At 34.0% G+C, this 14,890-nt stretch overlaps 1 protein-coding gene across 1 annotated transcript; it reads right to left on the bottom strand.

The window, feature by feature from the left end:
• Positions 1 to 1,661: 1,661 nt before the first annotated feature.
• Positions 1,662 to 2,205, bottom strand: LOC127117768 (uncharacterized). Its single transcript, XM_051047875.1, has one exon. The coding sequence runs from the start codon at positions 2,116 to 2,118 to the stop codon at positions 1,852 to 1,854; it is 267 nt and encodes an 88-aa protein (XP_050903832.1). The 5' UTR covers positions 2,119 to 2,205; the 3' UTR covers positions 1,662 to 1,851.
• Between the last annotated feature and the right edge of the window lie 12,685 nt (positions 2,206 to 14,890).

Genomic DNA, 14,890 nt, shown 5'->3' with positions numbered 1-14,890 from the left:
AACACAAATTCAAGAAACGAAATCAATCACACAATGCTTCACGTAGGCAAAATGCTAACCTACACTAGCTAGGTTAAGCTTAACAAAAACTACTACTACTACTGAATATGAATTACTTCTAACAACTTCTAGCGGTTAAGAGCTAAATATATATTTGACTTTTCATTTGCAGTACTCCATTTTATGTTGATGACATTGTTAGATAATATATAATGGACATTTACTTATAGTTAGACTATGGGTAATTTAGTCTATTTATGTCTTATTGTATATTCTATTTATAACCCTTATTTGCATAAGTTATGTTATTCATATTATTGAAACGCTAGTCTCTTTCTCTCTTCCATACTTTGGTATCTTTATTGTTAACATGATATCTAGAGTTTGATTCGATCCTCCTTGAACTAATTGTTGCTTCCGACATTGAGTTCCAAAAAAGTTGGAAATGTGTTTATTTTGATTTTATAATGATAAGTCTGTTGAAGAAAAAATCATTATGTTGAATTGCTAAATTATTCTCGGTTGTCTCCCATTTTTGTGTGCATGAAGATCAGGATTGAATTTTATATGACTTTGGTTGAGTCTATCCATATTGGTTGCTTCTCTCTCCATTGACTATTCCTCTTCTTTTTGGTTCTTTTGCTTGGTTTATTCTATCTATTTATCTATCTATCTCTATATCTCTATCTCTATCTCTCTCCCATATATATATATATATATATATATATATATATATATATATATATATATATATATATATATATATATATATATATATATATATATATATATATATATATATATATATATATATATATATATATATATATATATATATATATATATATATATATATATCATTAGTTCTTCTGTTTTATTGTTTCTTTTTCTCTCTCTTATTAGTTCTTCTATTTGGTTACTCATATCTCTATTGGTTATTCTATTTGGTATGATTTAGATTGTATTAAATTGGATTGATTTAATTTGATCTAATTTGATTTAGTTCATTTCAATACGATTGATTCAACTTGATTTTGTTCAAATTAATTTGGTTCGATTTGATTTGGTATGATTCGATTTGGTCCAAATTGACATGGATTGATTATGTCGGTCTGATTTAGATTGGATTTGCTTAATTTGATCTAGTTTGATTCAGTTTGGTTTGATTCAAATTGATATGGTTTAATTTGATTTGTTGGTCCTCTTAGGATGCTCCTCCTCTCTTCATTGGTTTCTCTCTTCGACTTCTTCAATGATTTTTGTAATCTTTAGTTATTACTTCTCTCTTCGACTTCTTATTGTTCTATATTTCTGATAATTATGATATTAATTAATTTGGTTTTATTACTTACTTTTAGGAGTAATTTGTAACAAGTTTAAAGTTTAACAAACTTTGACTTAAAGGGAAATATTCAAGTTTTATATTTATATTGTTTATTTTTTAATATATTTTTTATTTTATTTTTTTTGACAAATTCTCAATATTTCATATTAATGCATTGTGAGTTTGAGAGAAAATGTTAGATAATATATAATTGGCATTTACTTATAATTGAGCCATGATAGTTTAGTCTATGTATATGTTGTTAACATACATATCAAAGTCCTTCTCAAAACCCAATAAACTACGACAAGTAAAAAATAGCCAGACCAATTCAAGATTGTTCAATAACATTATCTCATTAACAACTTAAATTAAAATCCAATGATTCAATAATGTAAGAATAAAAATGATTACAAAATTTACAAGCTTTATGTAGCCACAAAATCAATTCACAAAATAAACAAAAACAAGTTAAACTTGTAAAAAAAAAATGAATAAATGAATTTAAAAAATAAATGCGAGGAAAATCAGAAATGGCAGCCACAGCAAAGATAGAAGAAGCAAACAGTGGAAACAAGAACAACAGCCTCAGCAACCGAGAGTATCCTATAAACGACAGTATCCATGAATGTCGTTTGAAGATTATCCAGTCGTTTCCACCTAAACGCAGAGAATCTCCAACTCCAAATCTCCTTCTTCACTTTCTTGAACCACAACATTCTTCTACTCTTGTTTCTTCCCATAACAAGCTTTCTGAAACAACTCTTTCTAGTTTCTTTGGTTTGGTTTTCCATGGTGTTTTGATTATAATAGACGCATCAAATTGTTACTCTTTATAGGATTTTTGATTAGGTTGAGAAGAATATGAGATGTCTTAGGATGCTTCAGAGACAAGAATCTTCTGTTATTGCTGTCTATCACTAACATGGTCCCACCAAGCATTAATACGTTAAGTTGAATTGTCAAAATAATACAGTAAAATAATCTATAGTTGAATTTTCTATTTGACCATTTCAGTCTTCGGATTAATTAAAATTTTAATAAATAATTAAATAAAAATATTTTTTAATACATGAGATATATTTATCATTATTATTATTATTGGTCAAAGTAGACAAAATTGAATTGGAAATGAATTTATTAGATTATACAATTAAAAAAGTTTAATATTATATTAAAAATTATAGAAAGTGTTGGTGATTTTAGTATCATCAATGTATTTTAGTAGTAATGTGATTTATTATAGGCCGATGCAATTATGCGTTAAAGCTTGGAAACGAGTTAGGGATAGTGCGGAGTGCACGCTCGTCGAGTCAACGTATAATTGAATGCGAATAATTGAAACGGGGTTCCAACGTTCGAAATTTTCTTTTGAATTTCGAATCCTTTCCCAACCGACGTAACCGTTTCTGAACAGTTGCGTCTTTTCGGTTTCTGTTATTCATCTCCTATATAAGGAGTCATTTGGCCTCAGTTTGAAAAGTGATAACGAAATCAAACTTTCTCTCTACATTCCTGAACATCTCTCTTTGCCAGAAATAAATTGTTCTTCAAGAATTATCCCCACAAAGATTTCGTGAACCCAGGCAAGAATAGGGTCGAAATACTTTGTTCGGAAAGTGTACGAACACGATTCTTCGAAGTTATCCAGGATTATCATACCCAATCTCTAACAAACGAACAAAGTTTTTGACATCCATTTGATGAATCACTAGATTATGAATAGCCGCCAAGGCAATCAACAATCTAATAGTAGTGATACGGGCAACAGGAGCATAGGTATCAAAATAATCAATCCCTTCCTTTTGTCTGAAGCCTTGGATAACTAATCTAGCTTTAAACTTGTCAATTGTACCATCGACTTTCATCTTCCTTTTGAAGATCCATTTGCAACCCAATGGTTTGCAACCTGGTGGTAAATCAGATAATACCCAAGTATTATTTTCCATGATAGAACCAATCTCTTCGTCAATTGCTTCTTTCCAAAAAGCAGAATCTCGAGATTTCACAGCTTCATCATACGTTCTTGGATCCTCCTCTATATTATAGCAATAATAGTATTGAGTGTCAATCTGATCCTTTGATCCCTCAACTAAATATAGTTGAAAATCAGATCCATAAGATCTAGATTTTCTAGCTCTTTTGCTCCTACGAGGTTCAAGTGTCTCACTTGGCACATCATTTGAATGATCATCCTTTAGAGATTCATCTGAATTAGGTATAGAGTCCTTTGGTCTAGGTATAGAAGAGAAACAATTCTCATCAAATATGGCATCTCTCGATTCTATAATCGTGTTAATAGAAATCGAGTCATTAGGTTCTATAACATAAAACCTATAGGCCTTGGAGTGCTCAGCATATCCAACAAAGATGCAAGCTACACCCTTTTCACCCAAAGTTTTCCTTTTTGGGTCCAGGAGTCTAACCACGGCCCTACAACCCCAAACACGTAGAAATGTTAAGTTGGGTCGTTTCTTATACCAAAGTTCATATGGGGTAGTCTTGTTCCTTTTATTAGGAACCCTATTTAACAAATAGCAAGCCGTTAACATAGCTTCTCCCCAAAACCCTTCACTCAAACCAGAGTAAGATAACATGGCATTCACCATTTCCTTAAGCACTCTATTTTTCCTTTCAGCCACACCATTTTGTTGAGGTGTATATGGTGCCGTAGTCTCATGAATGATTCCTACGGATTGGAAAAATACAGGATCATAATATTCACCACCTCTATCTGTACGTAATGTTTTAATCAACACATTCTGTTGCACTTCAACTTCAGTTTTATAAATTTTGAATTTATCTAAGGATTCGTCCTTAGCGTGCAGCAAATAAACATAGCAGAATCTAGATGCATCATCTATGAAAGTGACAAAATATTTTTATGTCCTAATGATGGAGTAGCATGCAAATCACATAAATCACTATGTATCAACTCAAGAATGACAGATTTCCTTGTTATACTTTTAAAAGGTTGCCTAGTGATCTTTGTTAACATGCAGGTTTTACAATTTTCTATATTTTTATCAAAAACAAGAATTAAATCATCTTTAGACATTTCATGCATTCTTTTATAATGTACGTGTCCTAGACGAGCATGCCATAACGATGAATTGATAACATTCAAAGAGGACATAAATACAGAACCAGAATCATTAGGAACTCCATTCAAATTCATCATAAACATACCATTATTATAATATCCAAATCCTACAAACACACCAGACTTCGATAAAACATATTTATCGGATTCACACACTTGCTTGTATCCAAGCTTATTTAATACAGGACCAGAAATTAAATTCTTACGTAGTTTAGGAACATACAAAACATTAAACAAAGTAATAGTCTTTCCAGAACTGAATTCTAGCACCACGTTTCCTTTGCCTTCAACGGGAGCGAAGTGATCATCTCCCATGTAGAGGACAGAACCATCTTCCACTGGAACAAGAGTCTTGAACCAGAAACGATCCTTGCAAACATGTGTTGTAGCGCCAGAATCAATCCACCACGCGATAGCATCATCCTGCACATAGAATGCTTCAGAATTTAGTGAAACCGAATGTTTAATCAAACTATTCAAATCACGAATTGATTTCTGACCTTGGTTTTCGGATTGGTCCTTAGACCCCTTTCCTGAACCACTTGCATTCGCGTTATCATGCTTTTTGCCGGAACGACAATCCTTCTTGAAGTGGCCTGTTTTGCCACACTTCCAGCATTCTAGTTTCGGTTTCTTGTTAGCACCGAAACTGCCCTTATTGTTCTTGAAAGCACGCTTTTTTCCTTTGTTTTTGTTGTTACCGTTCTTACCACCCTCTTCGACCATATTAACCGAGGGTCCAGCAATTTCTTTGCCTTTTCCTTTGTCATCCTCCTGCGCTCTTAGAGATTCTTCTATGTGCAAGTGACTTCCAAGTTGGATCAAAGACAGTTCGTCTTTTCCATGCTTCAGATTGTGTTTGAAATCCTTCCACGAAGGAGGCAACTTGTCTATGATGCTTGAGACAGATATTGTTTCATCCATCTTCAATCCGTGTTGTGTGAACTGTCCAAGGATTCGGAGGAGTTCATTAAATTGTTCCATGACAGACCTCGATTCAACCATTTTGTAATTGTTGAAATCGGTTACCAGAAACTTTTTACTGGATGAGTCCTCTGCCATGTACTTGGATTCGAGACAATCCCACAATTCCTTTGCAGATTCTATGTTTTGATAAATATCAAATAAGGGATCAGACATACCGTTAAGAATGTGCCCTCTGCATATGTAGTCGTCGTTCTCCCATTTTGATCAACGTCTCAGATTTTCAACTGTGTCTTCCTCCAGAAGTTCTGGAATCGGTGTAGACAGGACATGCACCACCTTCAACGTTGTCAACATGAAATGCATCTTCTTCTGCCAACGCCTGAAGTCTTGTCCTTGAAACTTGTCCAATTTTCTGAAGTTTGTAGTCATCTCCTTGACGGTGATTCCTCCAGCCATGATTATCAGAAACCATTAGACAAGACAACCTCATCAAACTTTTGATGCCACTGCTTCGGAGCTTGTTTCAGCCCATACAATGACTTAATTAGCTTACACACTTTATGCTCATTACCAGGCATTACAAATCCTTCAGGTTGCTTCATATACACTTCTTCCTCAAAACAGCATTTCTGAATGGTGATTTGGAGGAAGAAGTGTATATGAAGCAACCTGAAGGATTTGTAATGCCTGGTAATGAGCATAAAGTGTGTAAGCTAATTAAGTCATTGTATGGGCTGAAACAAGCTCCGAAGCAGTGGCATCAAAAGTTTGATGAGGTTGTCTTGTCTAATGGTTTCATTCTAAACCAAGCTGACAAATGTGTATATAGCAAATTTGATACTTCCGGTAAAGGAGTTTTCATTTGTTTATATGTTGATGACATGTTGATCTTTGGCACCGACCAAAATCAAGTTGATAAAACGAAGAATTTCTTGTCATCAAGGTTCTCCATGAAGGATATGGGAGAAGCGGACGTTATTCTTGGTATTAAGATTAAACGGGAGAATAAGGGGATTGTAATTACGCAATCTCATTACATTGAGAAAATACTCAAGAAGTTCAATTATGAAAGTTGTTCTCCAGTAAGTACTCCCATGGATCCGGGAGAAAAGCTTATGCCAAATACAGGTAAACCTGTGGATCAACTCGAATATTCAAAAGCTATAGGCTCTTTGATGTATGCTATGATTAGCACTAGACCGGATATTGCTTATGCGGTTGGAAAGTTGAGCAGATTTACTAGTAATCCTAGTAGACATCATTGGCATGCGATAACTAGGGTATTCAAGTACTTGAAGGGTACAATAAATTATGGATTGTCATATATGGGATTTCCTTCGGTGTTAGAGGGTTATTCGGATGCTAGTTGGATAAATAATGCTGAAGATTCATCCTCTACAAGTGGATGGGTGTTCTTGCTTGGGGGAGGTGCCATCTCATGGGCTTCCAAGAAGCAAACATGTATAACTGGTTCCACAATGGAATCTGAGTTTGTAGCATTAGCTGCTGCTGGTAAAGAAGCGGAATGGCTAAGGAATTTGGTATATGAGATTCCGATATGGCCTAAACCGATATCACCAATTTCTATCTGTTGTGATAGTACTGCCACATTGGCTAAAGCTTATAGTCAAATATACAATGGAAAGTCTAGACATTTGGGTGTTAGACATAGTATGATTAGGGAATTAATCATGAATGGGGTGATATCTATTGAGTTTGTTCGGTCGCAACAAAACTTAGCTGACCACTTGACGAAGGGGTTAGCTAGAGACTTAGTGAAGAAGTCGGTAATTGGGATGGGATTAAAGTCCATTTAAATCTGTTAGCTATGGTATACCCAATTCCCTTCTAATACAATATTAGAAGCAGAATTCAATGTGGAAAGATCATAGTTAGAGATTGGAGCAATTGTGTTTATCTTCCCAAGGTATGTGCTCAGACCTGCAAGTGATGGTTAGGTTGAATTATATCTTCTTAATGGTTCTTTTGGAAAATTGCAAATGCAGGTGCAAGATTAAAAGAATCACCTATGTGAGCATGAAGTTTTGCCGCTTCAAGAAGCTTGGACTTGGCTTCCTATATGCTTATTAATGGATAAGGACACATGGCTTGTAAAGTGTCAAGTATGAATAGTAGAGTATTGTAAGAAACATATGTGTACTGTATCTTCAGACACTCAAATGGATTGACGGGTTCAATCGCTATGACACCCCGATTTTTGAGTATTTGGAATGTGTATTTGTACTAAGATGAAAATTCAATCGCAAGACATTTTCATTTATGCATTTGTTTGATCGTTATACCTGTGTGTTATACCCTTGTATATATAATTGTATATACTGAGTAAATCAAGGATTACACTAAAATGGGGGGGATTTGTTGGTGATTTTAGTATCATCAATGTATTTTAGTAGTAATGTGATTTATTATAGGCCGATGCAATTATGCGTTAAAGCTTGGAAACGAGTTAGGGATAGTGCGGAGTGCACGCTCGTCGAGTCAACGTATAATTGAATGCGAATAATTGAAACGGGGTTCCAACGTTCGAAATTTTCTTTTGAATTTCGAATCCTTTCCCAACCGACGTAACCGTTTCTGAACAGTTGCGTCTTTTCGGTTTCTGTTATTCATCTCCTATATAAGGAGTCATTTGGCCTCAGTTTGAAAAGTGATAACGAAATCAAACTTTCTCTCTACATTCCTGAACATCTCTCTTTGCCAGAAATAAATTGTTCTTCAAGAATTATCCCCACAAAGATTTCGTGAACCCAGGCAAGAATAGGGTCGAAATACTTTGTTCGGAAAGTGTACGAACACGATTCTTCGAAGTTATCCAGGATTATCATACCCAATCTCTAACAGAAAGCATATGGGTTTAATGGAAAAATTAGATTAAATATATGTAAAGTAAAAAAATAATTTTTAAATTTCGGTTAAGAAATGTAGAAGATTAAAAAAAAATTGTAGTAGAGTGAAGGGAAAAAAGTATAATTCTTTTATGAATAAAGTTTTCTAACATAGTATATAATATATAGAGCGGTGCTTTTTTTATTTAAATATAATATATTTTATATTACCGTGTATTTTTTGTTTTTAAAAAGTAATAATAAAAATTAGAAAAGTTAATTATTTGTATTAGTATTATTTTATTATATTTTACATTTTAAAAATTTTTATTTTTATTTTCTTAAATAAATTATTTATACTGATAAACAACTATTTTTAATGAAGGTAAAGCAAATTCTATTATATATTTTCAAAATAATGTTTTCTTTTGTCAAGATAAGAACTCCCATAGTCATACTTATATAGACTATATATAGTACATATATTTGCTACTCGTTGAAATTTTAGAGAAATATTCATATTTTATCGACACATTTCAAATATAATTATTTCAATGAAAAAAATATTCATTTTATTGCAATTTGTTTATGTTACTTTTCTTTATATAGATTTCCTTTGTCATGTTTCTTTGCTGGTCCTTCTTTCTACACATTGTTCCTCAATCATACAAAATTTAAACGAACCTTGTTTTTCAATTTGAAAAGTATATTGTTGTTTTTAGAAATTGCATTAACTATTTTTGAAATTTTTATTTATTAAAATATCTAAGTCATATTCATTTTTTTAATAAACGGAATGCTTACTTGAAGATTGGTTTTGATTTCTTTAATATGTTATATGTTTAGATTTAATTTAGTTTTGGATTTGAGTTTTATTTAGGTTAGATTTGTGTATAAAAGCAAAGATGTAACAAATTTTTATATAAATAATTGAGTTAGAGTTTTCTCTCTCTTCCACCATCTTCATCTTTTTTCTCTTGTGTATTAACAATTGGTATTTAGAACTCCGATTCGGATCCATGGGAAACACCACATGAAACACGAGTGTATGTGTGGTGTGTGTGATTGATTTTGTTTCTTAAATCCGCGTTGAATTTACGATCAAAATCGTAACAGAGTCACATTTCTTAATTCAGAGGGATTGGGAAACACGAGTGTTTGTGAAATCTTAGTGAATTCTTGCACAAGATTGAAGATGGATGGTGGAAACGGTAGCTTGAATATAAAGCTTCCAATCTTTGATGAAAATAATTGGAATAGGTGGATGATCCAGATGCGTGTGTTGTTTGGAGCTCAAGATGTTCTTGATCTCGCCAATGACGGTTACACAGTTGTTGTAGCAGATGCAACTGAAGCATAAAGTGACATGTATAAAGAGATGAGGAAGAAGGATCAAAAAACTTTGTTCTACATCCATTAATATGTTGATGTGAATGTGTTTGAGAAGATCGTTGATTCGACGACGGCAAAGGCTGTGTGGGATACACTGGTACAATACTACGGTCCTGATGCATCAGTGAAGAAAGTGAAGCTTCAGTCTCTACGTAAGTAGTATGAGAATCTCAACATGAAGAACAATGAGAATGTACCTGAATACATATTCATAGTGATTATAATCACAAATGAGATGAAATCTTGTGGAGAGATTCTTTCTGAACAAGTAGTCAATGAAAAGGTATTAAGATCACTTACTCCTTAGTTTGATTACATTGTTGTAGCAATTGAATACTCTAAGGATCTGAGCACCATGAGAATTGAAGAGCTGCAAAGCAGTCCAGAGGCACAAGTGTTGCATCTGACTGAGAGAACCTCTGAAAGAGATGTAGAGAAGGCTCTGAAGGCATCTTCTGATAAGAAGAATCAGAAGCAGTCTTGGTTAGAGGCCAATAAGAGATATGGTGGTGGTTATCATAAGTAAGAAGTCTCTAACTCTGATAAAAAGAAACTTCAAAATGGAAAGGAGAAGTTTGACAAGAAGAATGTTCAAGGCTATTGTTGTAAGAAGTTTAGCCATTTTGTTGCTGATTGTTGGTCAAACAAGAAAAGAAAATCAGAAGAAGCAAATATAGCCAGAGGAGAGTCTGATGATGAACCTGTGTTATTGATAGCTTCTGAGTTTGATGGTGGATATTTGGTAGACTAGTGGTATATGGACAATGGTTGTTCAAATCACCTAATTGGAAACAAACAATGGCTGATTAGTTTTGACTCTAGAAAGAGAACAAAAACCAGATGTGATGATGATAAGTATTTGAATACTGAAGGAATGAGAAATGTCAAGGTCGGAGTGAATAATAGAAAAATTGTTCTAATCAAGGATATTTTGTAGGTTTCTGGCATGAAGAGCAATCTGATGAGTGTAGGTCAGCTAATTGAGAAATATTTCTCAGTTACTATGAAGGATAATCTCTTGGATTTGTATGATTCTTATCAAAAGTTGATTATGCAGTTTGAACAGGGAAGCAACCGAATATTCAAGGTGAATATGGAAACAACTGAAACTAAATGCCTTAGTGTAGAAGATGTTGAAGGTGATAGTGAGTTATGGCATAAGAGATTAGGGCATTTGAACTTCATAAGCTTAGGGCATCCGAGTTCCAAGAAGCATGTACATTACATTCTTAAGATTTTATGCCTGAGAAGTCATGTGAGATATGCATGAAAAGTAAGTGACCTAGATTGTCATTTGCATCAGAAGTGACTCCAAGAGCAAAACATTCTTTAAGAGTAGTGCATTCTGATGTATGTGGACCATTTGGAGTACCTTTACTTGGAGGAAACAAGTATATCGTGTCATTTGTGGATGAGTTCACAAGAATGACATGGGTAGCGCTCATCAAGTTTAAACATGAGGTGTTTGTTGAGTTTCAAAAGTTCAAGGTGAAGGCTGAAAAACAAAGTGGTTAGAAGACGAAAATTCTTAGAACTGATGGTGAAAGTGAGTACAACTCTATAGAGTTCAGAAGGTTCTGTGAGGAAAATGGAATTGAGCATGAGGTTGCAACTCTATACACTCTTCAACATAATGGTCTTGCTGAAAGAAGAAATAGAATTTTGCTTGATATGACAAGGAACATGCCGAAGGAGAAGAAGTTTTTGCCATTGCAACATATATGCTCAATAGATGTCCAACTAAGAAGTTGAAGGAAATTGTTCCTTTGGAGAATTGGAATGGAGATAAGCAAAGTGTGAGCCATCTGAAGGTGTTTGGTTCTATTTGTTATAAACATGTTGTCGTACCTCGAAAAAAAATGAGAGACACGACCTAGAGAAGCGCAATCGCACGCTCACAATGATGGACTGAACAGAGTCGCCACCAGACGTTATTTATTACCAAAGAGGGAAAGGGAAAATATTGATAAAAGCCCTAAAAGAAAGGATAAGATATGGTCATCACAACCAATATATGGGTTCGGGAGTCGGTTACGTAAGGGGAAGACATTAGCACCCCTCACGTCCGTTGTACTCAACGGGAACCGTTAGGTTAGTTGTGCGCATTAGTGTTAGTTTGAAATGTTAGGCTTTTCAAGTTATTAGGTGGGAAAGAAAGAATGGAAGAGAGGAGAATGTTTTTGGATTTTCGACGAAGGACTAAACCTAAGTTTTTTATTAGTGGGTCTGGCAAGATTTACAAATCCTTCTCCTACGTATCTCAATAGAGAAATCAAGGCTTACATAGTTCTGGGTATAAAAATGTTTGTTGGTCGATTTTAGCGAAAGCTTCTTTGTATCAATCGACGAAAACATTGTTGGACTATCCAAAACAAGTGGGGAAACATTGCTTTGCATTGTTTTGAAACAAAGTACCTTTCGTTTGAGAAAGGGTTTGAAGAGTCAATCGCACGGCGGCGAGGAAAGGTTTAAGAGTCAATCGCGCGGCAGCGAGAAAAGAAATTGATTGGTTTGATGTGTTTTGAGTAATGGCGAGAACTTGGATGGGCGAGATATCCATCTCGAATCCCAGTCTCAGGAGGGCGTGGTATCCACCACGTTCCATTTCCATCTTATTTGCAAAAGTATTTAACAAGAATTAAGTGTTTTTGAATTTGATTGAGAAAGGGTTTGAAGAAACCGCATTGACAATTTTAAATGATGGCGATAGCTAAGATATGCGAGATATCCATCTCGAATCTTAGTCTCAGGAGTGTGTGATATCCACCACGTTCCATTTCCACCTTTATTGAAAAAGTATTAAATAGGAATTAAGTATTTTTTGAGTTTTATTATGAAAAATGACTTGACGTTGGATCAAGTATTTGACAGACGTTTAAGAGAGATTTGAATGAAGGTTTGAAAGAAATAGAATAGATAAAAATGGATGGATAGAAATGGATGGATTTATTTATTGAGAAAATACTCGACGTTGGATCGAGTCTTTATTTTTGAGATTTTCGAAAAGAAATTGATTTTATTCTTGTGTTAGTAACTAGATAAACAGTCAAGCAAATAAAGAAATAAAGTAGTAAAATTATCACACATCATGGGAGTGGGGGTACATTTTGTCGAATGGGGATTCAAAAATAATGAAACAAATAAATCGGGCTCAATCAATGAATAAACAATGCATGAGTGTAGGTGCGAGATAACTGTCTCATTGTAAGAAGGCCCAAGAGTAAGCCATGTGAAGAAAATAGCCAACACGAAGTTATATTTACAAGATAATCAAAAATTAAATCAAAAGGAGTAAAATCGGGACGTGCACGGGTTAAAATCAAGATGCGAGGATGCGAATCAAAGTCACATAACGCAAGAACGTGCAAGGCAAATGGAAATTGAAAAAAAAAAACAAAAACCCTATATAATGTGCTCAAAGCCAGTTTGCGCATATTGACAACAATTGAAATGTCATACGTGATTAATCAAAACGCGGCGAAATACTATCAATATATCGATAAAATAATCATGGAATAACAACATGGGAATTGTGGAATCCATAAATTAAAAATCGATGTTTAAACAATAAATAAGCACAAGGTATTGAACCCATGTTCTAAGGCATGATAAACCACAACCTTACCAGGTCAACCAAACTCACTTTTGGATATTAATGTATGTTCATTTATATATATATACTCAAAACATGCGTTATATTAATTAGAACATTTACAAAACCAAAAAGCAGTAGCAGTATTTAGTTTTACTATTTATTATAACAATGCAGGAGCAGTATTTAGTTTACTATTTATTAATAACAATGCAATAGCAGTATTTAGTTTTACTATTTATTATAACAATGCAAATATAACATTAAACCAAGCATCATGAACAAAAGAAAACACAGTGACTTCCTTATCAAGATGACACACAATAATGAGTACCGAAACATAACGGTAAACAGAGCATCACAACACAAAAATTACACACTGCAAATCCAGATCCAAACAATAAAATACTCGTATAAATTCAAAATATCAACCACAATGAACTCGTTGAAGCTCGAAGGCGCCAAAGCTCATGCGATAAATGTTGCTCGTAGCAGCTACCGGAGCTACTGTTTTTATGACTATTGGTTGGAGAAAAATGGAGTATATAAATATTGACGTTGAAGGAGTTTTGTTTGTAGGGAGATGAAAGATGAAAATATGATCTTGAGAGGAAGGGTGCTCCGACGCGGCGGAACAACAACACAACGGTGGTGTTTGGAGTTTATGTTGACTATTATGGTTAAGGGAAGTTGTGAGGATGGAGGAATGGAAGAATAATGGGTTGTATAAGGTCTCTTTTTTCTTTTTCGTTTTCTCTCTCTAAGTCTTAACCATCTCCAAATTCTATCCACCTCTTTCATCACATGTTTCTTTTTTTAAAATAGATAAAAAAACCACCTCCCCTTTGTTCTCACAACTGTCCACCTACAAATGAATTGGTCCGTTTGAATAATTTGCTAGCTGTCCAATTGAAGGTGTAAGGAATCCTATGGACATAGGCCAACCAAGAATAGACACGTGGCCTTCAGTAGGGAGAGGAAAGAAGATATTTTTTTCTCATCACTTTTTCTTTAACAAAATTAAATTAAATAGTGAAACCTCAAAAATTAATTAAAAAATGAATGACATAATCAAAATTCAAAATAAAAGCATGATTAATTCTAAATAATTGTCCTAATTACTTTGGCTAAAAAATGGAAATAAACAAATTAGAAATGAATAAAAAATCGAGCGCAAAACTGCTCGAAAAATTAAACTGACTGCATTAAAATGATCAGTGCGAAATAAACTTATTGGAAAAATACAGCGTTTCTTTTAATTTTAAAATAAATTTTGACCGGTTAAAAGGCTCAGGCGGGTCGAAAGGTGGCCAAAAATTTAGCCGAAAAATAATTCGAGCATACCAGATTAAACTACGCGAAACGTAGATTAATAAAATTGGTGTTTGCAAGCTTGATTTTAAAAAATTTCGTCTACTGATTTGACGCACATCTGGCGATTAATTCAACCGGTTCGCTTGTAATTCCAAAAAAAATATTTCGACTGATATTCTAGGCATTATGCGGTATGGAATGCATGTTATGCTATGTAGGTATGCAATATCTATGATGAATGTGTTGAATCGTCGATTCAGGGTCAAAATCGGGGTGTGACAGTTGCCCCTATTTAAGTATCTTCAACCAGAGAATATGAAGCAGAACACTCTTCATATGATCATAGTGGGAGATAGTTAAATACTAAGAATACCCAGATTTTGATTCTGAAA

Source organism: Lathyrus oleraceus, chromosome 2, assembly GCF_024323335.1.
Source record: "Lathyrus oleraceus cultivar Zhongwan6 chromosome 2, CAAS_Psat_ZW6_1.0, whole genome shotgun sequence".
Taxonomy (NCBI): Eukaryota; Viridiplantae; Streptophyta; class Magnoliopsida; order Fabales; family Fabaceae; genus Lathyrus; species Lathyrus oleraceus.
This window is presented reverse-complemented; position numbering and strand designations above follow the sequence as displayed.